The following is a 26,943-nucleotide window of genomic DNA, read 5'->3' as shown; positions in this document are numbered from 1 at the left end:
CTCATAATGCGATGAAGAGCAAAATAAACAGACCCAGGCATTTTTCTGTCACTTTTGATGGGAGAGTGGATGGTGCTGGAGGACAAGTGAAGGTCAAAGAGTAAGAGGTAGGTGTAGGAGACTGGGGACACTTAGGAAGGGTCCTGTATTAGGATTCTTCTGGGTGTTCCCTTGTTTTTGGAGAGGATGTGCCCTTCCTCCTGGGATGAGGAGGGCATCTCTTACCTGAGGGTTTTTTTTTTTTTAAGATTTTATTTACTTACTCGTGAGAGACACAGAGAGAGAGAGAGAGAGAAAGAGAGAGGCAGAGATATAGGCAGAGGGAGAAGCAGGCTCCCTTGGGGAGCCTGATGAGGAACTTGATCCCAGGACCTCGGGATCATGACCTGAGCCGAAGTAGATGCTCAACCACTGAGCCCCCCAGGTGCCCCTTACCTGAGGGTTTTATGACCTGTTTTAGGGGAAGAAGGGATGGGAGCGAAGGGGTGTAGGTGGGGGCAAGGGAGTTATCAGTGACCTTCCAGCTTCTGCAGGCTTTCTCAAAACGCCTTCAGCTTACAATATTGCTACACCGAGGTGCCGTGTTTTGAGGTGGTGCGTCCTGAACACCATCACCTGTCGCACCTGTGACTACTTATTTAGTGATCCGTCTCCCGTCAGACAGTGTGTTTCACCAAGACAGGAATCTCACCCTCTGGCTTTGAACCGCCAGCACCTAAGCGCTGTGTGTCTCGCAGGCACGGGGGTGGGGGGTGGCCCAGGCACTATTTACGAGAACTTTCCACCAGAACCAGCTTCTAAATGCATCCTTGGCCTGCGTATTCACCGCTAGCCAGCTCCCGAACCTGGGAACACAGGAACACAGGCAATCTCTTCCTGCAAGTCTACCAGTGGAGGAGGGCGGTTGGGGGTGGGGGGTGGGGTGGGGGTGGGGGGTAGCAGCAGCACCTTGCTGCACCCTGGGGCCGACACTACATCCTCGGTCGGTGCATGTAAAGAGCAGCTTCCCTCCGCACGAGAGGAAAAAAAAAAAAAATCATTCAAACTGTATTCGTCGTTCATTCCAATCGCTCAATTAGGGCACGTCCCCGGTCGGCGGATGCGTGAGCAAAGTAACTATTTTCCAGCGAGTGTCCTCAGGTGACCTGTCTAGACATGCCCGGGGGAGGGGGGGGGAAGCAATCTAATGTTCTCCTCAACCCCAAAGAACCCCGTGGCGCGCGGGGCTCGCGGGGCCCGAGGGTGGCCGCGTGGCGCCCGGGGCGGGCTCGGGTGGGCCGGCCGGCCCGGGGGCGCGGGCGGGGGCGTGGCCAGGGGCGTGGCCGCGGGCGGGGCGGGGCCGCCGCGGGGTCCGCCGGCCGGCAGGGGGCGCGCGCTCCCCGGGCCCCGCGCCGCCCGCCCCGCCGCGCGCTAGCTTGCCGCCCGGCCGCACATGTGTTTCTGTTTTGTGTTGTAGCGTCTGTCCTGGGAGCTCGTATTTACATTTTAAGTGTATCTGGTGAGTGGGCTGGAGCCCTGGTCGCGGCCCGGGGCGGGGGGGCGGCGGGCGGGGCGGCGGGCGCGCGCCCCCGGTTCCTCTCTTACTTGCTCCTCTTCCGTTCTCTCTCCCGGTTTCTCATCCCTCCAGCCAGGTAGGGACCGAAACATCAAAAAACCGACAATGTGCAGTTCGCGGGATCGGAGGGGGGGGGGGGGAAGAAAAAAAGTTGCTTTTTTTTGTTTTGTTTTTTTTTAAACCCGTCTTCTTTTTTTTTTTTTTTGGTAGGAGAAAAGGTAAAAAAAAAAAAAAACCTTAGGAAGGAGGGAAGGAGGAGACGGGGTGGTGGTGGGGGGGGAGTTGGGGGATTGAATGAATAAAAAAAAAAAAGGGGGAAGGAAGGCGGATCCACGTGGTTTAATCGGAGACAGACAGAGATCCCATTGTTCAAAATCAATAAAAAAAAAAAAAAAAAACGCGAGCCGACGCAGGGCGAGAGCGCAGGGGAGCCCGGGCAAAGTAGCGGCGGAGCGGGGCGCCTGGCGGCCGGGGGCGGCGGGGCCGGCGGACTGGGGCAGCATTAAAGTTCTTATTTTTCGCGTGTGTGCGAGCAGGTGTCTGGGGCCGGGGGCCGGCCCACCCCGAGGTGGGAGCCCCGCGGCCGGCGCGGACTCGGGGGCGGGGCGGGGCGGGGAGGGGACGGGAGGGGGGCGGCGGGGAGGGGGCGCGCGGACAAAAGCAGCAGGTGGGGCGGCCGGGGGCGGGGCGGGGCGGGGGCGCGCGGGGGGTCCCCGGAGTGTCCCGGAGCCTCTTCTCTAATTAGCACCTGGGCCCTCGGAGGCTCCTTTTTCTTTCCCTTTACTTTTTTTGTGGGGGGGGGGGTGGGGGTGGGGGAAGGGACCAGGCTGCAATGGTGATGCGACGTAGGCAAACCTAGCTTGAGGATGGGCCGGGGGAGACGTGGTGCCGGTGCCGGTGCCGGTGCCGGGGGGGGGGGTGTCTCCTTTTCTTTTCTTTTTTTTTTTTCTTCTCCCCCCCCCCCCTCTGCTCTTGCGGTCGGGGGGACCCGGGCTGCCGTGCGGGATTCCCCGGGGGAGGCGCGGCTTCCTCCCGGCTCGCCCCCTCCCCGCCCACCCCGCGGCCGCCACTTCGGGGAGGGCAGGGGAGGAAGTGGAGGCCGGTGGCTCGGCTGCGCTCCCCTCCCCCCGCGCAGTTTATAACCCGTCCATTGTGCGCCGCGGCCCCGTGTCTCCTCCAGCGCGACCATGCCCAGGAAGAAGGCGGCGGCGGCGGCGGCGGCGGCGGCGGCGGCCTGGGAGGAGCCGAGCTCGGGCAACGGCACGGCCCGCGCGGGGCCCAGGAAGCGCGGCGGCCCGGCCGGCAGGAAGCGCGAGCGGCCCGAGCGCTGCAGCAGCAGCAGCGGCGGCGGCAGCAGCGGCGACGAGGACGGCCTGGAGCTCGACGGGGCCCCCGGCGGGGGCAAGCGCGCGGCGCGGCCGGCGGCGGCCAAGGCGGGCGGCGCGGCCGTCGTCATCACGGAGCCCGAGCACACCAAGGAGCGCGTGGTGAGCGCGGGCCCGGGGCGCCCGGGGGTCGGGGGGGTCGGGGGGGCCGCGGCGCGTCACGGCGCGTCCTGCCGGGGGCGGCGGGGCGGGCGCCACCAGGCCGCGGGCTGAATCATCATCATCGCCGCCGCCGCCGCCGCCGCCGCCGCCGCACAACAAAAGGGCGCGGGCCGGGGGCGGGCGCGGTGCGGGGCGCGCGGTGCGGGGCGCGGTGCGGGGCGAGGCCTACCCGCCTGCGCGGCCGCGGGCCGTTGGGGCGCGCGCCCCGGGCCCCGCCGGGGGAGGGGCGGCCGGAGCCCGCCCGCGCGAGGGGGTCAAGGCCCCGCCCCCGGCGCCGCGCGAGCCGCCTCCCCCCGCCTCCTCCCTCCCTCCCCCCCTCCCCTCCCCCGCCCGCCCGCCCGCCCGCCCGGCGCAGGGAGACTTTTGCAAGTTGTCTCGGGCCGGAGGAGGGGACGCGCGCGCGCGGGGTGCGGGCTGCGGCGGCGACGCCCCGGCGGCCCCCGCCCCCCCCCCCAGCCCGCGGCCCCCGCCCTCCCGCCCTCCCGCCCCCGCGGCCGCCGCTCCGCCGGGACGCGGCCGCCGGGGCGCTGCGGGGAGCGGCGGTTCGCGCCGGGGCTTTGAGGTTCCCGCCGCCTCGGCTCCGGCGCTCCGGGGGGGCGGGGCCTGGCGGCCGCCGCGCATGCCCCGTGCGGCCCTGCGCCGTCTCGCGCCGCCGGGGAGGCGGGGGCGGCGGGCGCCGGGCGGGGTGCGAGGGCGCATGCTCCGAGGGGGCCCTCCCCGCCGCGGCCGCGGCCGGGGCCGGGAAGCCCCGGGGCTGAGACCCGGCTTGGGGCTTTGTTCGGCGCGCGCGCGGGCTGCACCCCCGGGAAGAAGCATCCCCCGGTGCCCCCCCCTTCAGGTCGCTGCTTCGACTTGGGCCTGCGCATCTTCCGTGAGGTCAGGACCGTGGCAACTCCGGGGGCCTGCAGAGCCCTGCGGGGCCAGAGGTCGCAGCCCGGGGTCCGCGGTCCTCTGCACCTCTGCACCTCTGCACCTCTGCTGAGCAGAGGATCCGGGCTTGGACCGGATTGCAGCCAGCCCCGGCAGAGGAAGAACTTGCACTCAGGGTGTAGACGTTTCTGTCCGTGCCCCCACCCCCCCCACCCCCCCCCGCAAAGGGGGTGTGAGAGCTGGCAGTGCCGGGGCTCTTTGCCCCCAGAGGTGCTCAGTTTAAATGGTTAAAAAGAGCGAATGTCTTCGTCTGCTTTACAGATGAGGAAACCGAGGCACAGCGTTTCAAGGCCTGTCCCAACAGCCCATCGCGGTAGATTTCCACATGGGCTGAGTGTTTTCTGCCGGTGTCCCTCACCCCTGTGCAGGGTGTTCACGTGAAAATGCTTTATAACTGCCCTCCCGTCCGGAGGAGTCTGCACGTCAGACTGGGGAGGAGAGGAGCCCCTGTCACTGAAGTGCCTCGACCTAGGGTCTGGGACCAGGACCGTGTCCGTGCCAGTCTGAGAAACTGGAGCACAGGAACGGTTTCCCTTTGACAGATGGACGTCTCTGTGCGGGCCCCTAGCCGGTTGGCCTTCCAGTCCCCGTGTGTTAGCAGGGAAGCGGCCAGAACGGCCAGCGGGGCTCTGCCTCTGGTGGGTTGCGTGTGCGGGAGCCCCCGTCAGATGCAGGGCCCTCGCCAGCCCATCGAGCCGTGCATTTTCTTGTCCCGAAGTGAAAGGAGAGCTCCTTACCCCCACGCTGAAAGTTCACCCAGAACGTAGTCCCAGAGAGAGTGTGCAGAGGGACCCCGGCGGCCTGTCTGATGGAAAGGGCGTTTTCTTAGTCTCACCAAGAGATTCCTGCCCCCAGAAGCAGACACAGCCGAGCCTTGCAGTTCACGCTTGCTTTGTGTTAATGGATCACGTATCTCCTTCATCCTTGCTACGTGTAGACAAATCCATACGTACCTTCCCCCACCCCGTTAAAAAACAAGGAGGCCTCTGAAGCAGTTGAGCGGTTTTCCCTTGGACGACTCAGTACATCAGGAGACGGGGCGTTCAGATGCCTCATGGAAGGTGCACATCCCAAGTTGAGGTTCTTAGCAGCATCTTTGGAGTTTGGTTCAGGGTCAAGGCCAGGCCTGTGCTGCCCCTCTGCTTCCCACAGGCCTGGGTCTCGGGTGGGTCTCCTGCCTGGCCCAGGTTCCTGCCTTCTTAGGGAAGCATCAGTCCTGCCCTAGGCCACCACCAGCTGTCCCCAGCTTGTTTCCGGAGAAGCTTTTTGAGGGGGAATTTTGCAAACCTCACCACGGTTGGGGACCTCCCCTGGGGTGTGTGTGTGTGTGTGTGTGTGTGAGATAGCAGCTGCCAGGGGTTGTCTGGAACTCGAAGCCGCAGGAGTCGGGCTTGTGAAAAGGGAACCCGGAGATGGTTGAGGGGCAAGGTTGCCCTGAGTTAAGGTGTGTGTTTCTGGAAAACATTCTGAGGATTTCGGTCTCAGGAAGTGCTCTCTCCCGGGCTTAACGTGTAGTGCTGTCAGGTGAGCATTTTATGATGGTCTAGGGTGGATGACGCGTGAGCTCCAGGACCCAGTAGGTCACGCAGGCCGCCTTGGCCGAGTCCTGGGAAACGGGAGTGTGGCCAGCCATCCGGTCTTCATGGTTTCTTCAGTGTTGGGGCGCTCAGGTCTTGTGGACCCTGAGACAAGTGTGTCCCATCTGCAAGGGCCAAACAAATACCACTGAAAAGCGAGTTTGACGTCTGTTCCAGTTGATAGCCCCGTTCGGGAGTTTGTCGTTTCTGGCAGGTCTCCGAACGGCCTCCCCTCTGCCAAGGATAGTGGTTTTCTAAGAGGATATATGTTAAAAGGTGGACTCTCCGCCTCATAAACATGCTCCTTGCGCTTGGGCAATAATTCAAAAATCGCTTTGAACCAGAAGCCCCATTTTGTTGATTGAAGAAGCTCAATGCATTTTTCTGCAGTGGCCATTCATCTCGGCCCCGCTTCTGTGACCGCGCTGTCGGGAGGCAGCAGGTGTAATGAAGTTCACGCATCCTATTGGGGAGACTATTGGACCGGCTCCGCTGCCACGTGGTCCTTACTCACAAAAAGCAATCTCTTGGCCCAATCAGGGAAGGCTGGATTATACCTCCAAGGGTCACTCAGCTTCTGGCCCTCGGCCCTGACAGCCATCCCTGGGGTTCCTCTGGGGGGAGCCCAGCAGACATTGGGGTCTTTCGCACCCGACGGGCCAGCTCAGATCTGGCCAAGGGGGACATGGGCTGTGATTTAAAGGGTATCAGGAGTTCCGTCCCTTACTTGAATTTTTTATTTCCTAGAAGGTAGAGGGAAGAATTACATTAGGGAGAAATAACGTAGGTGCCTTATGGCAAACGACGGTGCAGAGAACAGCAGTGAAGTCCAGCCAGTTACTTTCATCTGATGTGTGAGGACGTAAGGCCCAGGACATGAAAACCCGAGAAAAAGAACAGTCTCTTTGGAGGAATCTGACCACGGTGACTGGAGTAGACTCCACTGGCGGAGGCTTTCCCCAAGCCTTGTAGCACTGAGGTTGGAGCTGTGTAGAAGCGCTCAGCTGGCTTGAGGAGCCAGTGTCCACAGGCCCTTGCTCCCTTGCGCTGTCGCTGGCACCTCTGGGTCACAGAAGAAACCCGCTCCTGCCCGGGACCGTTGTGGAGGTTCTGACGGTGCAGTGGAGTGGTGGGCCCGTGGTGGGCCTGCGGGGGCCACCTGCGAGCCGCGGCTCTAGCAGGTGCCCCTCGGGGTTGTGGTTCAGTGGTCACGTCGCCCCCGGAGGGCCGGCTGCTGACATGGGCAGAGACCCAGGGCCGCTCCTTCCTTGGGGAGCCTGACAGAAACCGCTGGCCGCTGGTCCTCCTCTGTTGTCGATCTGTAGAACGTTCCAGCCAGGCTCGCCAGCTGAACAAAGAAGGGGAGATAACCGAGGGAAACTAGGCTCCCATTCAAGTAATCCGAGTCTGTGGGTGCTGTGGGGGGGGACTGCCCTCCGATTAAAGTCGTTCTCTAAATAATTGAAGCATGGCGAAGTCCTCCACCCTGGCTGTTCGCTCCCTCTCTGCACGCTGCCTGCAGCCGTGCCCTGTAGATGGACCGTCTTCAGCTCCAGCCACGTAAACATGGGCGAGCGTGATGGGCCTGTCCCGTGGGGTGCCCGTGGCCTCGGGCTTGGGTCACGCAGCGTCCCCGTGAAGATGTGTTCCTCTTGAAAACGCGTGCCCCGTGTTGTCGAGCATCCCGCCAGGGCAGGCACCTCCTGGAGGTTAGCATGACTGGGGCCGGGTGGCTGTTTTTCACCAGGCCTTCCAAGAACAGTCCTGTGAACAGCGGGAAGCCGTTCTCTGTGTCCTGGGGCGGGATGAAGGCAGAGAGGGAAGTCGTTCGTCCATTCCCCCCCCCCCCATCCCGCAGGAACTGGGTCCCTGGGTCAGGAGTGAGTCTCTGCCTGACGGTTGACCTTAACAAGTGTGTTTGGGCATTTCAGAAATACAGCCAACTGCTGAGAATATTCTAATGCATGCCACCCTGATGGGACGGTGGCTGTTCTGAGGGGTGCATGCTCCCGTTGACGAGGGCGCCTGTGCGTTGGGAGGCTGAGGGTCTGGACTCTCGGGTCCTGGGGCCCCGGGGCAGGGAACACAGCCTCTCCCTCCCAGGCCCCGGCCCCACTGCAGCCGGGCTCCACCGTGTCACCACCGTGTCACCGGCGCTCAGGTGACGTCCCCATGGGCAGCACACGGAGGGATGGTCCAGAATCAGGTGACACAGGGCTCCCGAGGCTTGGAGCCGTGTGCGGCACTGTGTTGGCCGTGGGCAAGGCAGACTGGCCCCAAGGTCAGCGGTAGTAATGCTCCCCGTGTGCCACCTCATGTGCCGTGCCAGGCCGCTCGCACACCCCTCCGTAGGCAGCGTGCAGGGTGGAGGGCAACGCTGGCTGGCCGATATTGTCAGTGTTCTCCAAGGTATCTTCAAGAGAAATCCATGAATAAAAATGAGCCCGGGCCTAACAAACGAGCTGCTCTGGGCAGGTTTGGGATCATGCATGCTGATGAGGGGGTGCCCACCTCTGGCCTCGCGGTGCAAGCCGCCGGGGAGGGTGTGAATGACGATTTTTCTTTTGTTTCTGGCTGTCATGGGACAGACCACGAAAGCTGGAAGCAACATTGCAAGCTAATCCTTTCTCTTCTTTCTGTCTCTGTAGAAACTTGAAGGGTCTAAGTGCAAAGGGCAGCTTTTGATTTTTGGGGCAACCAACTGGGACTTGATTGGTCGAAAAGAAGTGCCTAAACAGCAAGGTATGAGACCCGGTTTCTAAAACTACGCAGCTACTGTTTGTCGCGTGCTTCCTATGTGCTAGGTGTCCGTGTGCTTCCGGCCAGCCCCCACCAGGTAGGTAACCTCTGCCTCGACAGAAGTGTTCAGAGAGGCCAAGCAACTTGCCCGAGGCTGCACAGCCCCCATAGTGACGGGGCAGGACTTGAACCCTGGTTCCTGTGCCAGTTTCTCGCTTCACCGGTCTGTGTTTGAAAAATCCAGGTTCCATTTAGGATTAAGTGGGAAAAGCGTAAGCAGTCACCACAGATAACGCGGACACCTTCCTCCCACCGTCCTCCTCCCGTCAGTTACTTTCACGAAAACGAAGAGGCTCCTCCTGCGTGATGTCCGAATGTCCGAGATATTTGTCACACGTCACAGGTCCAACTTGTTAGACGTTACAGAAGAGTCCACGGCTCTTTGCAAGCGGCCAGGCTGTGGCAGGAACTGGTCGGTGGGAGCAAGTAACAGCGAGTGGAGTGGGGGGTGCGGAGAGAAGTCCCGAGAAGTTGCTTTTGGTTTCCAGTGGCTTTTAGAGAATCGGTATCTTTCCTCAGGAGGATACCAGCCCATCCAAGAGAAGAGAAGCTGGCACGTCGCCACATTTTATGGCTTCTTGATTTCATTTGGAAAGATTCCCAAAGTACTTTCCAGCATTGCCCAGCGAACAAATATTTGCACACTGACACTCCCTGGTGCCTCAGGACGGGCAGAGGATCATCTTATTCTATGAGGATCATCTTATCCCACGAATGTGGCAGGAGTTCGGCAGCTCCTGGGGTCCCGCCAAGCTGGAGCCGGCCGAGCGCTCGGCCCCCGGGGCTGGTGTCCTGGAAGCCCCTCCTGGCGGTGTGCGATGGCCGCGGGCTCCCTGGCAGCCCTGTGCACCTGCCGCCTCGATTCCCCAGCTGCTGGTCCAGTGGGCCCGTCCCAGTTACGCACGCTCGGGCCCAGCATCGGGGAGTCCATTCCCGAGGAGAGCAAGTGGCGGAGCTCGAGCTGTCGCCTGCGGACGGAGGGTGGGTGGCACCGCCAGGCTGGGCCAGGCTCCCCCCACCCGTGAAGGAACAGGAGGAAGGAAAACCATCTTGTGGTTTAAGATCCACTTACACGCCCTGGTTGGAGGCCTTCTGGGCGCGTTTTCAGAGGGCCTTTTTGTCTTCTCCCTCTCCGACCCTGGCTTCCCTGATTGGTCTCCCCACAAATGAAGGTTTTTTTTTTTATGCAATTAAAAAAGGTTCTTTGTAAGATTTTTTTTTTTTTTTTTTTATTTATGATAGGCACACAGTGAGAGAGAGAGAGGCAGAGACATAGGCAGAGGGAGAAGCAGGCTCCATACACTGGGAGCCCGACGTGGGATTCGATCCTGGGTCTCCAGGATCGCGCCCTGGGCCAAAGGCAGGCGCTAAACCGCTGCGCCACCCAGGGATCCCCTTTGTAAGATTTTTAAAGTGACTTTGGCCCTCCGTGACCTTGCCAAGAGACTACAGGAAAAGGAGGGGGATTTGTCCTACTGCCACGGCTCGCGTGGAATCAGCATGACGCCCGCTTGGTGGACAGCCTGACCCAGTGTCTCGTGCTCCGTGCCCTGACCACCGGCCTGGTGGGAGTTGGAACTGCTGCCAGCCACTGAATTTGAGGATCACTTGACCGGCTTCCTCGGTGGTGGCGGCACCGGCGGGGACAGGTCCGCACCTCGGGCTCCTGGTGTCCTGGGCATTGATTGATCCTCCTGGCGCTGCCTTAGGGAAGAGGCTTTGGCGAGCCCGGGGCATCTGGCCACCCGAGTCAGGTCCACTTTGCCACAGCACCATGTGCTGTTCCCAGAGATGACCAGCGTCAGTGATGCCACCGATTGTGTCGCCTTCACAATGAAGACTTGGACAGAAGCTGCAAAGGCCGTCAGTTTTGGTCTCCTCTTTGGCAAGGAGTTGTTGGGTCGTCTTCAACGTTGGGGTACAGTGTCGAGTGGAGCAGCTCCGGGCTGCTGGTGCCAGGGCGGCCGCGCAGCCCAGTGATGACACGCCTGGCGCCCTCTGCTGGGGGGGCGCAGGCAGGACTGGCCTCCAGCAGTTCCACCTGCTTTACCCCTGGAGCTGGGTCACCGGCAGCCTCTTAATCAGCTCCCGCACCCAGATCGACCGGACGAGGTGGACGTGGCAGTGGCTAGCATTTCACAGTGATCCCCACGGGCCTAGAAACGTGGCTTGTGTCTCTGTTGAGAGCCCCAGGTTGAAAATACGAAGCAAAAAAATTGGCCATGCCCTGTCCCTGAGTGGAGGGGAGAGGGTTTTGAAGGACACAGCTGTGTTCTTCGGACCCACAGGCCCTCCAGTGTTCGAAGTGCTTCCTGGGTGCCAGGCACTGGCGAGGCCCTCGGGTTGGTAGGGTCTGGAAGGCACCTGAGTTCAGGAGGCTGAGTGCTGTGGTCGGCCTCAGGGTGTGAGGGGAACAATGAGCTGAAGGGGGATGTGGGTATGGAGGGCTTCCCAGAGGCGGCGGTGCTTGACATGAGCTTTGAAGAACAAGCAGGTGACAGGGAGGGGCCTTCTGTGGGAGGGAATACATGGCAAAGGCATGGGGCCGTGACCTGACCATGACAGCAGGGCCCCTGATTAAGAAGGAAGCGGTGTGGCAGGAGAGGGGTGTCAACTGCCTCCCCACCCCCACCCCCCGCCCCAGGGCCTGGTGGATGTGCAAGGAGGGCAGGTTGTTCAGAGGAGGGTGGAGACACTCAGACTCCTCAGGATCCTCTGGCTGCAGGGGCGAGGCCAAGGTGGGTGGAGGGCAGGCAGGGGAATGTGAGAAGGGGTGTAGGGAGCAAGGAGGATGGGGAGGGAGATAATGGGTCCACTGCCAGCTTTCCTGGGTTGGGCTCCCAACAAGAGGGAGAGCACCCTGCCTCTTTGGCCACTTGCATGTGGGTGTGCTCAGTAGCCAGGGGTCTGAGGTCCCCTAGGGAGGGCTGGGGCCAGAGGCAGAGGTGATGCAACCCCAGTTGCTGGGTGGGCTCCTTTCTCCTGGGGCAGCCTCCCGATGCCAGGCTGCTGCAGCTCCTCGGGGCTCCCGTGTCCTGGGAGAGCAGACCCCTCGCGGCCGGCCCCTCAGTCACTGGGTGTTTGATTTGCACTCTTCTCTCTGCAGCTGCCTACCGCAACCTCGGTCAGAATTTGTGGGGGCCCCATAGATACGGCTGCCTGTCGGGGGTCCGGGTGCGGACAGTGGTCTCGGGATCCTGTGCTGCCCACAGCCTCCTCATCACCACGGAAGGGAAGCTGTGGAGCTGGGGTAAGTCCGGGCCTGGCGGGACCGGGTGACTCATGGAGGTGGCCCCCCGGGGCTGACTTCCTCCTCTGGCTTCCGGGAGGGGCGGCCCTTCTGCAGCCTCGATTCTTCTCCCTGATTTCCAGCTGGTCTCGCCTGTTCCCCACAAGCGCATCCTTTTCTTCCCCTCCCCTTTGCTCATACATACACCGGAGTCTTTGAATTCTCTCCACTTTTGGAAAGATTTTATTTATTTATTAGAGAACATGTATGCATATGAGCGGGGGGAGGGGCAGAGGGAGAAGCAGGCTCCTCCCCGGGAGCCCCCCCCCCCACACACACTGGGATCCATCCCAGGATCCCGGGATCATGACCTGAGCCAAAGTGACTGAGCCACCCAGGCGCCCCTGAAGGGTCTCTTTTAAGCAACCTTTCCCTGAACGTTCTGACTGAATCTGGATCTTTCTGATCTTGAGGTGCCTAGAATTAAATTTCTATTTTAGACACGCCGTCCCCCGGGCAGACAGTACCCCCCCTTGCTTTGTGGCACAGCATTGACGTGAGACCTGTGTTCTTGCCACTGTAAATGCCGCCGGCCACGTCATGGCATCGGCCACTGCGTCTCCGTGCTCCTGTCCCTCTGTTTCCGGGGATCCCGCCCGCCTGCAGGTTCGGTTGCTCAGTGCCTATGATTAGACTTCCCGACGGCGGAGTTTACTTTTTTCTGAATTGAGTTGCTTTCCTGCCACTGGAGCCCCTCGCCCGGGTCCCTGGCGGTGGTGGCCTTGGCCTGAGGCCCCTCCGCAGGGCTGCACGCACTGCTGCCCGTTCCCTCTTCCAGATTGTTGATCGAGGTGCTGACCGAGGCTCAGGTTAGCCCCGTGCCCTCTCGTAGCTCCTGGACTCTTCCTCCAGCTGGGTACGTTGGCAGTCGTCCCCGCCCTTTGTTTCTGGTCCTTTGGCTAGCTTTTAGCCCATATGACTGCTTTTTTATTTCAGTCTGTTTGAACCGTTTTTTGCAATTTCATGAGCTGCTGTACCAAAGTCCAAATATATTAACATCTGTTGTCTTTGCTGCACTCTGCTAATTTTGTAATTCTGTTGGAAAAAAAAAAAAGGAGCTAACAAGTGTGTCTGGCCCACATTTAAACTTTGTCGTCTCTTGATGACTCGCTGACATTGCCACGGCTGTCGTTTTCCCCCATCAGTGCAGGGTTCCGGGCTCCTCCCGGGGCGCCCCTCCCCGCAGTGTCCCAGCACTGAACACGCCAGCGTCACAGCTCCGAACTTGACATCTCTTCCTTCTGATCTCTTTACTGAATTTCCCTAACGTGGTGCTTCTGAAAACATGCCCTGTGCCGACACTGTGGGCAGAGAGGGGAGCTGGAGGCCATGCGCCCAGCCTGGCCCCAGAGTGAGGACTCGTGTCCCTGTGAGTGGACTTGGTGCTATGGCAGGGGGGGGGGTGTGGGGGGGACATGCCCGTGGGGACATCACCATTCCACGGTTAGCTGCGTGAAATGGCAAGGGGTGTCGTCTGGAGTCTAGAAGCTTCGGTGCACGTTACTCTTGAGGGGTCTGCACCTGTTAGAGCCACTCGGGCCTCTCGAGGGGCCGAGAGACCATGCCCAACACTCGCCCGGTGCAGCCTGCCTTTGCCGGTGAACCCAGACCGCTCGCTCCCGGCGGAAGCCGGTATGTGCCGCTCCTGCCAGAGGGCTGGAATCCGTGCGGGCTGGAGGACGGTTCTTCTCGCAGCTGGCAGTTCCCTTCCTTCCTCAGGTCTCAGGATGCTTGGCCCTGCTCTTTGTGGCTCTGTCCTCCGTGTTTCTCATGAAGAAAGGTCAGAAGTTCGTTGTCAGGGGAGGGCGTGAACTGCTCACCCCCGACCCCTCGGTGCCCTGACTCTTTGGCCCCATGAAATCTCCCAGATTTGTTTGGTTACCACCATGTGGTTCTTCTCTTGGCCAGGGGGACCTGTGAGGCCACAGAGCTGTTTGGTTTGGGAACTGTGGTAGCTGGAGTTGGAAAGCAGGGGAAGTGTGGGGGCTCCTCCCGGCCCACCGGGATCCCCATGTCTGCTGTGCAGCCAGAGGGCCTGTGCCTTGTGGAGGGTTCTGGCAGAGGCCGGCCTCCTCGGGCCTTCCTGCCTCCCCAGCTCACAGCCTGCGCGGCCCCGTTGGCAGGAGGGGCTTGTGGTCCACCCCTGGGGGTCCCGTAGCTGAGGGTCTTGTGGAGGGTCTTGTGGAGGGCCGCCCCCAGGAGGTGGGCTTGGCACTGCTCTGCGGGCAGCGTTTCCAGGGCAGGTGAAAGGAAAGAAACGACGGGCAGAAATGAACCAAATGGTCCATGGAAGATGCCCAGGGCACTGAGGTAATTAAACTCTGTGAGGCAGGCGTCCAAAATAGTTCCCCTCTTAAAATCCATCTCGGAGAGAAGGGAGCGAGGGAGTTGTCTGGCAGGTGGAGTGAGAACTAGGAGTTTCCATGAGCTCATCTGCTTGTGCGGGACACCCGGGGCGAACCGAGCACTCTGTCTCCCCGGTAGCAGAGCTACAGAAAGGGCTCCCGGGTGGGTCCCAGCCGCTGTCCCAGAAAAGCGGGTCAGAGGTGAGGCAGGTGGCCACGGCCCGCAGACACGTCTCTGGGGATGGCACTGTATATCCTCCCCTGGTCACCCGGCCCCGCTCAGGCCGACCTCGAGAGGTTGGCCACTGACGGGAGCCAGGGCTTTTTGCCTCTGGTTCTCGGCTGTCAAGGGTGGAGGGCACCCTCTGGGGGGACCCAAGCGCGTTGGCCTTTCCCGGGACGCTGTCCTGGCTGCTCTCTCCCTTCCCACTGTATCTTGCTCTTGATCTGCAGGTCGAAATGAGAAGGGGCAGCTGGGACACGGTGACACCAAGAGGGTGGAAGCCCCCAAACTCATTGAGGGTCTCAGCCACGAAGTGATTGTGTCTGCGGCGTGTGGACGGAACCACACCCTGGCGTTGACAGGTAAGGAATGGCTGGCTTCTGCTGAGTTGGGCAGGAGGCCGCACGGTCCACCTTGGGCATTGGGGTGGAGTCGTCTCTGGGGCTCTGAGTCAGGATCAGAGGGGCGCCCGGAGACCCCAGTGGGTGCTTCTTGGAGCCACGGCTGGCCTCCCCACCCGCTGGCATCAGAAGGTGGTCGGGAGGCAGAGGCCGGGCCCCTAGACCCTCCCTGCGTCCTCAGCCTCGGCTCTGAAGGGCCCGTGCCCCGAGCTGCCCGTCCCACCTCTGCTTGCGGTACGGTCTCACTGGCGCTCTTCCTGGCCACATGAGCTGTTTTTATTATCTTGGAGCCTTTGATCCAGATCGAGTTCCACACCCTCCGTGTTCTTTTCCCTTTTGTGATCCTGTCTTTTCCTTCCAGAAACGGGCTCCGTGCTTGCGTTTGGAGAGAACAAGATGGGGCAGCTCGGCCTCGGCAACCAGACAGACGCTGTCCCGAGCCCTGCTCAGGTGCCACTCCTCTCTCCTGGCTCCGAGGCCTTTGTCTCTCTCTGCTTTTGCTCTCAATTTTCTGCAGCGAGACCCAGCACTGCTCCCTGTAGTTCAGTTGATGCCTTGTGGAAACAGTCTCGATTCTTAGAGCAGAATTCATGTCCTGTCGTCTTTAAAGCACGCTCACTAGGTGCCCGGCATCGAGAAATATCCTGAGAACAGTCCTCTCATTGAAAGAATTTTCCCAGGGGCCTTGCCATAAGCCTGCTCTGTTCCAAAGAAAGGGAGAAACGTTAGATGTGATCCGTGTTTCTCTGCAGAAACCTTTTGAGTTGGGACCTTATGGGACGTCACCTGCCAGGGGCTTAGTGCACAGACAGGAGTTAGGCAGGTGGGGATCGTGCCGAGAGTGACCATGAACGCAGGGCAGCCATGTGCCAGCAGGTATCTGATCAGTGGTTTAAAGATGGAGGGGGAGGGACTCCGCATTCTTGGTCTGAAAAAGAGACAGTTGGCAAGTTTACCTGTAGTTTGAAAGAGTTTTGAAATGTCCCCATTGCATCTGCCATTTGCTCTAAGGAGGAAGTGACCGTTTGCAGAGGAGGCCGGGAGCGACAGGCATGGCCCAGGGCGCAGGCTAGATGGCAAGGGCTCTCCCAGACTGAGGGGCGCCGTGGCACGGTTTCTAAGTCCCGGCTGACACGTGCTTCCAGAGCCCACGCTGAGTCCCTCGGGGCCTTGGCGGTCTTATTTCCTGAATTTGAACCGTTCTGTTTCTTGCCCACGCCTCGGTGAAGACTAGCTAGGCTGGTATCTGCAGAGGGCAAGGAGAAAGGGGGAAAGCTGCTCTTTGCAAGTTGAGGCCGACATACTAGTGACGGGGTGAGGTTTGGGGGTTACGTGCGGGCAAGTTTCTGTCCCTGTCCCAGCTGGGGTTTGCACTGACCCGGACACGGTGTTGGGCATCTTGAGGGATGTGGGGGTGGGCGCACCGTGGGCCCCGTCTTGGGGTTTGACTCTGCTGGGAAGGTGGGGAAGGGGGTCACAAGGCTGTTTCTTCACGGATATTCTAGGCTTTGGCCTTCAGAATGCTGGGTCCGTTCAGTTTCTTTTGTAATCGAATAATTGTTTCACACCGATCTGCGGGGGGCGGGGGAGGCTTTTTATCAGTCTTTTAAAAAATGTCTGAGAGTCTGCTGTCTTGTCTTTTCAGATAATGTACAACGGCCAGCCAATTACCAAAATGGCCTGTGGGGCTGAATTCAGTATGATAATGGACTGCAAAGGGAACCTCTATTCCTTTGGGTGCCCTGAATATGGTCAGCTGGGTATGGAAACATTTTTTAAAAGCCCTGTAATCTAACTGCATATCTGGGACCAGAAGTCAGTGTGGGCCTGCACACACGTGCTGGAGATGTGGGTAATTGATCGCAGATAATAGCCTCGATCCATTAAGTGGATCTCCCGTTTACCGGGACGGCGCGTCCTAACCCACGGCTGTGGGGCGTTACAGTGGCCTGGCCCTCATGAGTAAGTCGGCCTCCTGCCTGACAAAGGAATCTTTTCTTCTTGAGAGGGGAATTCGCTTATGCAGAAAAGGATTTCGAAGTTGTAAGGAAATAACCAAGCCCCCTTCATTCGGTTTTCATATTTAAAGATTTGCCTTTCTTGGAAGTGAGAACGTCACTCGAGGTAAAGGTGGTTGTGCAAACCCTGGTCTGGGCGACTCCCCTCCGGTGCCCACCTAAGCCCCACTCCCCGTGACCGGGACCCGTCCCGGTGCCGCCCCGAACAGGACGCACTCCTCCAGAAGCACATTCCCGTCTGGCTCATCGAGTAGGAAGGGAAAGCTCAGAGAGCAGTGCTCTCGATCCTGATTTTACGAGGTCTCCATTTTCTTTTCCCATCTGACACCAAAGTGTTTTTCTCCCCTCCTGGCGCCTTCCCACGGCCCAGCCCCTGGCGAGTGGGAGGTGAGGAGTGGGCGCCCCCTGCTGGCGCCTCAGCCGCAAGCCACTCCGGATCCCCGCGGCCTCCGGATCTGGGATCTGGGTTGCCGGGTCCCCACGTCATTAAGAGCCGGCAGATGGAAGAGGGTATAAATAGAACAAGGAGCATCGCGCTGGCCTTAGACTTCAGGGAACAGTGACTTTGTGGAACTAAATATACCTCAAGTCAGAAGTGAATAAGAACGAGCAGCCCCTTACGCACATGCGGTGTTGGTTGCCAGGGAGTTGCCGGAGACTGTTGGAGAAACCGTTTCCATGGCCACAGGCCCTGGTGCCATCCCCAACCCCGGGCAAAACACCGGAAGTGTGTTTCCAGTCTACTTCCGGAAACGTGTGGCTCCCCTGCTGCCTGTGGCCGCCCCGGATTTGCAGACCAGCAGGTGGATTTTCCTTCGGGGAGAACTGCGTGACCTTGGCAGTGACGAGGAGGCCGGTCCTTGAGCCGTGACTGTGCCGGGTACTCGGGGCTTCGTACAGGCCCCGGGGGGGGCCCCGCGTACGCTTTGATTTAGAGGTAGTTTGGGATCCTGGCTTTAGGGGTGTCTGGTCAGTCATGCTCCTCTGCTCTCTTGGAAACCCTGTGAACCTCATTGTCCAAATCCAGGGAGATCCCTGTTAGAATGTAGACGCGTAACCTTGGAGAAGTGTTTCCCGGCACGCGCGCTCGCCCCCACCCTCTCTCTGTCTCTCTCTCATGACGCATTTTACTGGGTCAGGCAAGGCAAAGAGGAGAATGTGCCATTAACTGTATTTTAACACCCGTAGTGATATATTTAGGTTACTAGTAAGTCCTAAAAACTCTAGTCTTGGGATTGTGTGTTGAACTTTTTCTGTCCTTTCTTGGCCCACCCGGGGGCCGAGTGGGGCACAGACTGTACCCTGTAGGCCATTCCTTTGACTCTGACCACAGTTCACAGTGAGAAACGTGTGTGTCACGGCCGGATCCAGATGTTCGAGGCCCGTACAAAGAATTTCTAAGAAACAGCAGCCTCATTACAGACAATGATGCCCTTGGGTGTTTCCTATCCTGCCCCGTTCATTTTTTTAAAAAAATAATTGGTTTCAGCCCCCAAAATCGATCTCCTGGATTGGGGTGTGCCCCAGATGGGAAGGCATTGTGTTGGGACAGAAGTGCCGCTCGAGGCCCCGAGGGGCTGGGTCGGGGCAGGGGCACGTGCTCTCGACTGCTGCCGACTGCTGGCTCTGGTCCCCGCAGGACACAACTCCGACGGGAAGTTCATCGCCAGGGCACAGCGGATAGAGTATGACTGTGAGCTGGTCCCCCGGCGAGTGGCCATCTTCATCGAGAAGACGAAAGACGGACAGATTTTGCCGGTCCCCAACGTGGTCGTACGAGATGTGGCCTGCGGCGCTAACCACACGGTGAGGCTTGACGGTTTCTGGCTTGTCCCCTGCAGGGGGGCGGGGGGGAGGGCTGTGTGTCTGCTCGGGTGTCCCAGCACTTGGCTCTGGCCAGGCTGGTCCTGGAGACCCGGGACCTCCCGCCGTCCTCCCGCGGCCGTGCACCGGGCGGTTCACTGCGGGGCCTACTTACCGTTTACCTTAACGTAGTGTCTGTGTAACTTCTGTAGACGTAACGAAAGGACGGGCGTGTGGGGTAGGAATCCTATGGTGACTTTCTGGCTTTGGCTTTCATCCAGCAGAGCACCACAGGCCTCGTCCTAGGTCCGTAGGCAATGTCCCATACAGGCAGGGTGCTGAATGGTGAACTGTGACGGCTGTTTCCTTAGAGATGGCTTTGGTTAGATGGCAGTACAGTTTTTGTGTATGTGTGTTGTTTTGATTTTTAAAGATTTTTTTTCTTAAAAATGTTTATTTATTCATGATAGACACAGAGAGACAGACAGAGACACAGGCAGAGGGAGAAGCAGGCTCCTTGAGGGGAACCCAATGTGGGACTCGATCCCAGGACCCCGGGGTCACGGCCTGAGCCAAAGGCAGACGCTCAACCACTGAGCCCCCCAGGTGCCCCATTAAGATTTCCATTTTAAAGTAATCTCTATACCCGGTGTGGGGCTTGGACTCCCAACCCTGAGGTCGAGTTGGGTGCTGCACCCACTGAGCCCGGCAGGCACACCAGTACTGGGTCTTTATCTTTGTTGCCTTCTTGGAGTTACCTTGCCCAGGGATGCCCGTGAGTCAAGGTTGGCTCGCTTTTCTGTTGAAAGAGCACTGGGCTGGGAGTCCAGACACCGCGCTGGTGTGGTGTGCAGCTGACTGGCGAGAAATGTCAGGCGTGACTTCTTCCCTGGAATGTTCCCTGTTTAGTGCTCAGTGACGAGAACTAGATTTCCATCCCGTGGAGTCTAAAATCTGTGGTTCTCTTCTGTCCGGGGTAGCCCAGGGAAGCAGAGGTGGATCCCGCGCAGGCCTCGTAGTCACGTCGTTTTAATGAGTCGTATGTTCACACAGTTCAGATGCTGAACGTTGGAAGACGTCCTGAAGGAAAAGGGCTTTTGTTGTTGTTGTTGTTGTTGTTTTCCACGCCTTATCGGCCAAGCAGGCTCCACACCCACTGTGGGGCTTGAACTCCGGACCCTGAGATCCAGACCTGAGCTGAGATCAAGAGTCTGACGCTTACCTGCCTGAGCCCCCGCAGGTGCCCTGAAGATCCACTTTAGGTTGTGTTCAGTCCACGTGACCAGACGGAGGTTCCCCCGTGAATGGGGCGTGGTGGGGGTGGCGCCTAAGAGTCCCAGGCAGGCAGGCCTTCCCTCGGGTCTTTCTGCTGTTCCGTCTACACTGTGATGAGGGAAGCCAGTGCCTTGACCTGCCCTCTAGAGACTCCCGCTCTTGCTTGTGATGAGGAACCAGGGAGAGACTTGTGACTTAGTCCTGATTCAGGATGGAAAGTAGCGTCCCCAGCAGAGGGAAGAGGAAATGCCCTGTCGCCTCCTGCACCTCGGGGTGGGGGCAGGTTCGGCCTATCTGCAGCGTTTCTGCCTTTTACCATCAGCTGCTGCAGCAGTTCTCTGGACCACAGCGTGACCCTCTCGTCCCCTCCCGTCAGGAGCCCATCCCAACACTGTTTCTCCTCCCACAGCTGGTCCTGGACTCTCAGAAGCGCGTCTTCTCCTGGGGCTTTGGTGGCTATGGCCGCCTGGGCCACGCCGAGCAGAAGGACGAGATGGTCCCTCGCCTGGTGAAGCTGTTCGACTTCCCCGGGCGCGGGGCGTCCCAGATCTACGCCGGCTACACCTGCTCCTTTGCTGTCAGTGAAGTGGGTTAGTGATCCCCACCCCCCCATCTGGGCCTCCGGAGGGGGGTGTGCAGATGAGCACTCTGGTGGGCGAGGGAGCCGCAGAGTCCTCCACGTTCCCCGACCAGAACCCCAGTGTTCTTTTGGACAGAATGTTCCTCTTGTCACCAGCGTGCAGCATCTTGCCTTTCTTGTTGATGGTGCTGGAGAGGAGAATTCAGTTCTTGGCATGTGTGGTCAGAGTGGGAACGTGTTTATCTTTCCCCAGGTGGCCTGTTCTTCTGGGGGGCCACCAACACGTCCCGTGAGTCCACCATGTACCCGAAGGCCGTGCAGGACCTCTGTGGCTGGAGAATCCGGAGCCTGGCTTGTGGGTATGTGGCAACGTCTCCTGGTGGGCAGGATGCCTGGGCCCTTCCTGGCCCTTCCTGGGCCCGGCGGACACACTGGGGCGGGGGCCTCTTCCTTGTGAGGCGCCGGCAGCCCCCATCAGGGCATCAGATGCACCGGAGTTCTAGGACCTAGAACAGGTGGCTTGTCCTCTCACCTTCGCAGGAAGAAAGTCCTCCTGAAGGTTTCTGTTCTTCAAAGGCTCGGTGGGCTCTGCCCGTCTTGCAGCTTAAAATGACTTTAGCTGGATGATAGGAGTTTAGCTCCCCTGACCTGCTGGAAGCAGGTGCTCCTCAGTTTATTTTGAGGACACCTGTTGAGCTCTCTAGCACTTCTTGGTGAGGAGTTCGATTGCCGGGGAGGGTGGGGGCAACGTCTCGGGGTTGGGGTGCTTCAGCTTTAGTCGGCCTGAATGTCCAGGCCCGTCTGGGTTATTGTGTGTCGTGTTCTAGCCCCTTTGGAATGAGTCCTCCGTCATCCTGATCTGATGACGCCTTTCCCTGGTGTGTTTACCCCCAGCCCTAGAACCAGGCCGGGGCGAGGCGGGAGGGTCTGGGGCTCTGGTTCCTGGCGCTGCCTCGGGGCCTGCCCAGGACACCCTGTGCATGTTGTGGGAAATGAGCACCTTGGAGAGTTTTTAATGGGACAGACTGGATCTTAATGTAAGTAAGTCACACGCCGCCTGCAGGAAGTGCCCGTGGTGGCCGCCCTGTGACGGCCTCTCCCTGTTTGCAGGAAGAGCAGTATCATCGTGGCCGCCGATGAGAGCACCATCAGCTGGGGCCCGTCGCCGACCTTCGGGGAGCTGGTAGGCGGGGACCTGTGTGTGCGGGGTCAGGGAGCAGGTGGGGGGGGGCCGTGGGGGGGTCAGGGAGCCAGTAGGGGGAGGTCAGGGAGCAGGTGGGGTGGTCAGGGAGCAGGTGGGGGGCCCGTGTGGGGGGGGTCAGGGAGCCAGTAGGTGGGGGCCTGTGTAGGGGGAGGCAAGACCCACAGAGGATTCTGTGCCCATCAGGCCGTGGTGAACGTCCTTTGATCACATTGTAAATACGGAACCAGGGAGGGTTCAGATCCCATTTCCCGCGGTGGTGTGAGCCGAGGTGGCGGTGTGCCCCTGAGGCGGAAGGGGGTGCTTTCTCCGGATCTCTCCAGGAGGGCTTAGGTCAGGAGGGACAGCGGGTCGCTGGCACCGCGTGGCCGGAGGTGCGCAGGCGTCCGTCCCCCTGGTTTCCTCCTGCGGCCCCACAGAGCGTTGCCCCACGGGGCCAGCCTCTGGGTCACCTGGGGACGCTGCTCCCCCATTTTCCTCAGTAAGTCCAAGCCTGTGTTGCTGCTTCCCTAACCGCCGCCGCCTGCCTGATGAGAACCGACGGCCCTCGATTTCTCGCACATACTTGGCCTTCCCCAGCCGTCTGATTCTTGGGGGCTGGTGCCCACGGTGCCTGATGAGGCTTTAACTTTTAATTCCTTCGTCGAGAACAGCTTGGCTGCGGACGCGGCTGGCGGTGCGCCCGTTCTAGTTGCGATTTGATCCTCAGCCTCTTTGTTATTTCCTGCGGGGAAGGCGGTCTGTTTCCCTTCCCGCCTCGCTTCGTGGGTGGGAGCTGAGGGGTGATGCAGAGGAGGGAAGAAAGGGCTCCTTGGCCCCTGGAGCCATGTCTGGGCCTTGGCGGCCTCGTCCTCGGTGTTCTGCACACACTTTGGGGCCCCACAGGGCTCCTCAGCGGCAGCCCCGGGTGCAGCCTTAAAATCAAGACACCGAACCTGGCCCGGCTTTTATGGATTATTTTTGGAGAAGGGCAGGTGTTTCTAGGGCCCGTCAGAGATTCCGAATTCCCGTTTAGAAATCAGAGGGGAACGAGGGGGCCTTTGGGGCAGCGTCTGGGGGGCGAGGCGATGGCGTGGCGCTGGGAGGAGGCACTTCTCGTACGAGAATGTGCACGGTGGCCTCTGGCGACCGATGGTACTGGGAAGGGAGGCCCTGCGTTTCCGCCGAGGGTGTGCCGGCCCTGAAAGCCCCCGTGCCCACCCCCTCGGTGCGACGCCCTCTGGGCAGTCCTCGAGCAGACTCCGTGGTCTCTGGTGTCCCGGAGTCATTCAGGACCCAGCCCACAGGGCGAGTGTTGGGCGGCTGGTGTTCTTAGCTATGGTGTCACGTCCCCAGTGACGACCCCAGAGGGTGCCCGTTAGTACACAAACTCCCACAGGTGACTGTTCGGCATCAGGGTCCTCGAGTTGAGACTCAGTCCCGTGTCAGCAGCGCTTCCGCGGGTAGGTGCTGCGCCCTCAGCCTGGCCCCCGTGTCCAGCGTGCCGGGGCTGTCACCAAGCCAGCAGGGTCGGCTCTGGCTCACGGGCAGCGGGCTCCCTGTGCACGTCACCAGCGGTCCCTTTTCTGGACTGTGCCACTGTGACCCCGGGTCCGTGTCTCTGTTCACTTTGCCAGGGCTACGGGGACCACAAACCCAAGTCCTCCACCGCGGCTCAAGAGGTGAAGACGCTGGACGGCATTTTCACAGAGCAGGTGAGCCAGGGCCCTGGGCCAGCAGCAGAGCCAAGAGGTGCCTGCCCGCGCCTGCCTTTCCCTGCTCCTGGGCTCGTGAGCCCGCTGCAAGCTGGTCTCCCCAGGTCTCCCCTGCTGCGTCTCACTGGGGGTGTTGGTGGTGACGGCCATCAGAAGGCGCAGCACAGGGCAAGCCAGCCAGACTCGGTAGCCGTTCTCACCCCAGGTGACACTGGCCACCGTCCAGCTCCCAAGGATTTGTCATGGGGACAAAGGCTTCACTCACATCTGCTCCGAACCTTCAGCTGAGACGACACACTGTTAGGCTGTGGGGCGGTGGGGGGAAGCGGGGTGAGGCCCCTGCTTCTCTGTCCACTGGGTGCCCCGCCCTGCCTGCCCCAGTCTGCCGACGCACAGCTGGGCGCTGGGCCCTGGGCCCTCACACCAGGCGGGGTGGTCCGGGGAGGCCCAGGCAGCAGGATCTCCACGGCCCGGCTGCTCTCTGCTGACAGCGTTGAATCCCTGCTTGGTGGCAGCCTGGGACACTCCAGCTCATAGGGCGCGGGGTCCAGGGTCGGCCCGGTCCTGCCTGGGCCGACCGGTGGCTTGTTGTCCACTCCTGGCACCTCCAGCGCTGGTTCCCCCCCGCAGGTGGCCATGGGCTACGCACACTCTCTGGTGATAGCCCGGGACGAAAGCGAGACCGAGAAGGAGAAGATCAAGAAACTGCCAGAATACAACCCCCGGACCCTCTGATGGCCCTGGAGCCCCCCGCGGCTCCACACCCCCCGCGGCAGCTGTCAGTTCCACGCGCACTGGGACGGGACGTCGGACAAGGAATTGAAGAAAACAAAAGTTGACCGAAGGTGCATTTTCGTTAGACTCCCTGAGGTTCCGTTTTATAAGTGATTCAACATCAACTACCTTTTCTGTATGCTTTCCAAAGTGGTTTTTTTTTTTCCCTCCTAACGTTTAATTAAAGTGTTTGCTCATAGTTGACTTAACCATTCCTACAAAGAGGCAGAAACTTTGAGCAACCCAGGTATTTGTTTTTTTTTTTTCCTTCAAGTCATTTTTCTTTTTTCTTCCTGCTCCTAAATACACTTCTCAGAACAGCCCTTTCCAGTCGTGACTAGCGTTGTGATCCGAGCGGGCGCTCCCTGGGAGAGGAGTCCCCGTGGACTCAGAAGGTTATGTCCCTTCTGGGAACCGGCAGCAGCCGGACAGAGACAGTCGTGGTGGCGGATCTCCATCCAAAATCACGCCCGCCTGCTTCGGGAGCATCTGGGTCACTTTCTTTCCCGCTTCTTGCGGCCCAGCTGAGGCTGGCCTTCTGTTTCTCCCCCTGGCTGCTTAGACGCCCCACCGCCTTTTGGCTGCAACATTACTAGAATCTGTCGTGTCCCCCCTGGTGGGGGCTCTGGGGTCTGTGTTTAGCCATTTTTATCTACTTTAGCTGTAAACGAAGTCCAAATGAAAATCAGGTGACTGTGGACCCGTTGGGGACTTGGGGGGCGGGCAGACGTGGGGACAATGTGTCTGGGTCAGGGGCAGCCCTGGGGCTCCTCTGAGGAGCAGGGGCCACCCCGCCCGCACTCGCCATTAGAGATTGATCAGCCAGCAGCTTAAAAAAAAAAAGTGCATTCTGGAGTCCTTGCAAGGAAGGCTCAGCCCTTTCCGTACCAGCCTTTATCACCTCTGTGCTTCTGTCTGTACCCCCGCCGGATCCTGCTGGAACGGGCCCTGGTTCCGAGACGTGGGGTCCGGCTCTGCTCACCCAGCTCTCTGGTCGCATCGCTTGGCTGTGGTACCAAATAGTTGGGATTGCTGAAGCAGCCCCCCTTCCCCGCGCCAGCGCACATCTGTGATTGCCACCCGATGCCCGCCACCTGCCCTCTGCCCGAGCTCGTCACCGGCGTTGCGCTGCTCTGCGTGAGTTACGAGGTGCCTTTCCCGGACCCCTCCGCTCACTAGGACCCAGGAGAGGCGACAGCTCTGGCTGGGGCTCTTGGTTTCGAGAGGGTCTGGACTGGTTTGGGTGCTTTAAAATAGATTTTTTAGTTCCGTGGTGCTTCTGGGGGAGATGGGGTTAGAACTTCGTGTGATACTTGGGTGGATGGGAAAGTTCAATATTGGTCTCTTTTTTATTCTTTGCTTTGCTGTTGTTACCACTTGTCATTGTCTCGATGTTAAAATGCCAAAAATGATCTAGTTGTTGTTGCTTTTTTCCCTGCCCGCCCCCCCCTCCCCCGTCACGCCTTCCAAGGCACGTGACAGGATCTGTCCTGGCCGGTCCCAAGGCCGCGCGAGGAGGGCGGCCCGCGTCTTCCTAAGGTTTAGTCTGACTCCACACTCGTCTTTGCTGTCCTTTGTCTAGTCCAGGGGAGGAGCTTCTGCTAAACTAACCTGATTTGTCCAAATCACCCCCAAAGCCACCCTCTGGGGCTCTCACTTCCGTGCAGGGATCCCATCCGTTCTCCTGGACGCAAGCCTCTTTCCTGGAACGGGGCTTCGGCGCACGCGCCCCTCGTCCCCTGGAGCTGCCCTTGGTCGCGCGGAGCTCTGACCCTCCAGGGGACTAGCTTGAAACCCGCCACCAGCCTAGGTCGGGGCGGGCCCCTCGCCCGGAGACTAGAGCAGCATAGGCACGGGGCTCCCACGTGAAGACGGCCCTCTTCTCTGCCACAATCACTCCTTTTGGCTTAGAATTTTAAAATGAACTTCCTAAAGGGGAAAGGTCCTCCAGGACAAGGAATTGGGGGGGTGGTCCCGCACTCCAAGAGAAGACAGGGGGCCCGGGCCCAGGCTGAGCAAGTACTTGGCGCCAACCCTTCGGGCACTGGACTCCCCTTCCAGCTCTGGAAGAGGGGTTCAGGGCAAAGGGGAGAACACAGAAGAGGTTGTGATTTGGTTGAAGGTGCCTGGTTTAGTGCTGTAATTGTCTTTTTTTATATATATATTTCTTGGAGTAAACATTTTAAATAAACGACATCATTGTTTACTCTGTTTTGGCTTTTGTGCTTCTTTTTCAGTAGAACCAGCATAAGACATAAAAACAGCAATTCCCATTTTTCCCAGCTCCCTGCAGGCACCTCCCACCTGCTGCCCACGCCGAGGCTCCCCCGGGAAAACCGGGCTTCAGGGGAGCCCAGATCAGTGTCTGGGGTTGAAGGTGAGTGGAGCTCCAACTCCCTCTGAAACCTGTGACCGCGGGAGGGCTCCTCCTTCACGGGCCCAACTCCGAAAGGGGGTTGGGTTTGCGACACTGAGGCTTCAAGGGTAGACGGTCAGGCATGGAAAAGCACTGAACGGTGGTAGGTCTTGGGTGCCCAAGAAGCCCGTATCCTCATTCTCCATCTTTTCCCACCAACCCTTCCAAGGGGAGCCTAAGCCCTCGGGTCACTTAAGCCCTGGTCACAGGTGCTCTGGGCCCACCAGGGGCCACTGCAGAGCCAGTCCCGGGTGTTCAGAAGCCCCAGGCACCAGGCCCGGTCGGTCAGGGTTGACCCACTGCCTTTGCTCCCAGGCCGCTGCTCCTCCCTAGCATCTGGCAGCCATCATGGTGGCACCTCTGGGGTGATGGCTGTCCCAGGTCTTCAGACCAGCACCCCCTTCAGTGGAGCTCCCCAGCAGCAGCAGGAGGGGCAGGGTGGGAGCAGCAGGGAGCAGGTCTTGTTAACCTCAGAGGCACTCCAGCAACACCCTGTCCCATCAGCTTGGGTTGGCA

The 26,943-nt window shown here is 59.9% G+C and overlaps 1 protein-coding gene across 2 annotated transcripts; it reads left to right on the top strand.

Moving 5' to 3' along the window:
- Positions 1-1,399: 1,399 nt before the first annotated feature.
- Positions 1,400-26,217, top strand: RCC2 (regulator of chromosome condensation 2). 2 transcript variants are annotated; one of them, XM_055332296.1, is made up of 13 exons: positions 1,400-1,498; positions 2,736-3,042; positions 8,258-8,351; positions 11,515-11,658; positions 14,496-14,627; positions 15,028-15,116; positions 16,312-16,426; positions 18,324-18,490; positions 20,172-20,352; positions 20,596-20,701; positions 21,453-21,525; positions 23,160-23,237; positions 23,868-26,217. In XM_055332296.1, exons 2-13 carry the CDS (start codon positions 2,743-2,745, stop codon positions 23,970-23,972), a joined length of 1,584 nt encoding a protein of 527 aa, XP_055188271.1. In that variant the 5' UTR covers positions 1,400-1,498; positions 2,736-2,742; the 3' UTR covers positions 23,973-26,217. The 2 variants fall into 2 exon arrangements, with proteins under 2 accessions (XP_055188271.1, XP_055188272.1); XM_055332297.1 differs by lacking the exon at positions 1,400-1,498 and adding an exon at positions 1,560-1,631.
- Positions 26,218-26,943: the final 726 nt, after the last annotated feature.

This window comes from Nyctereutes procyonoides, unplaced genomic scaffold (assembly GCF_905146905.1).
Source record: "Nyctereutes procyonoides isolate TBG_1078 unplaced genomic scaffold, NYPRO_anot_genome, whole genome shotgun sequence".
NCBI lineage: Eukaryota > Metazoa > Chordata > Mammalia > Carnivora > Canidae > Nyctereutes > Nyctereutes procyonoides.
The sequence above is the reverse complement of the archived record's forward strand: the minus strand, read 5'-3'. Positions and strand labels throughout refer to the sequence as shown.

Bases quoted from the DNA above. Each gene is read 5' to 3' on its own strand.
- RCC2 (XM_055332296.1), top strand. From the start codon at position 2,743: ATGCCCAGGAAGAAGGCGGCGGCGGCGGCGGCGGCGGCGGCGGCGGCC. The intron at 15,117-16,311 runs GTGCCACTCCTC...TTGTCTTTTCAG, and splicing joins CTGTCCCGAGCCCTGCTCAG to ATAATGTACAACGGCCAGCC. The intron at 20,353-20,595 runs GTTAGTGATCCC...ATCTTTCCCCAG, and splicing joins CTTTGCTGTCAGTGAAGTGG to GTGGCCTGTTCTTCTGGGGG.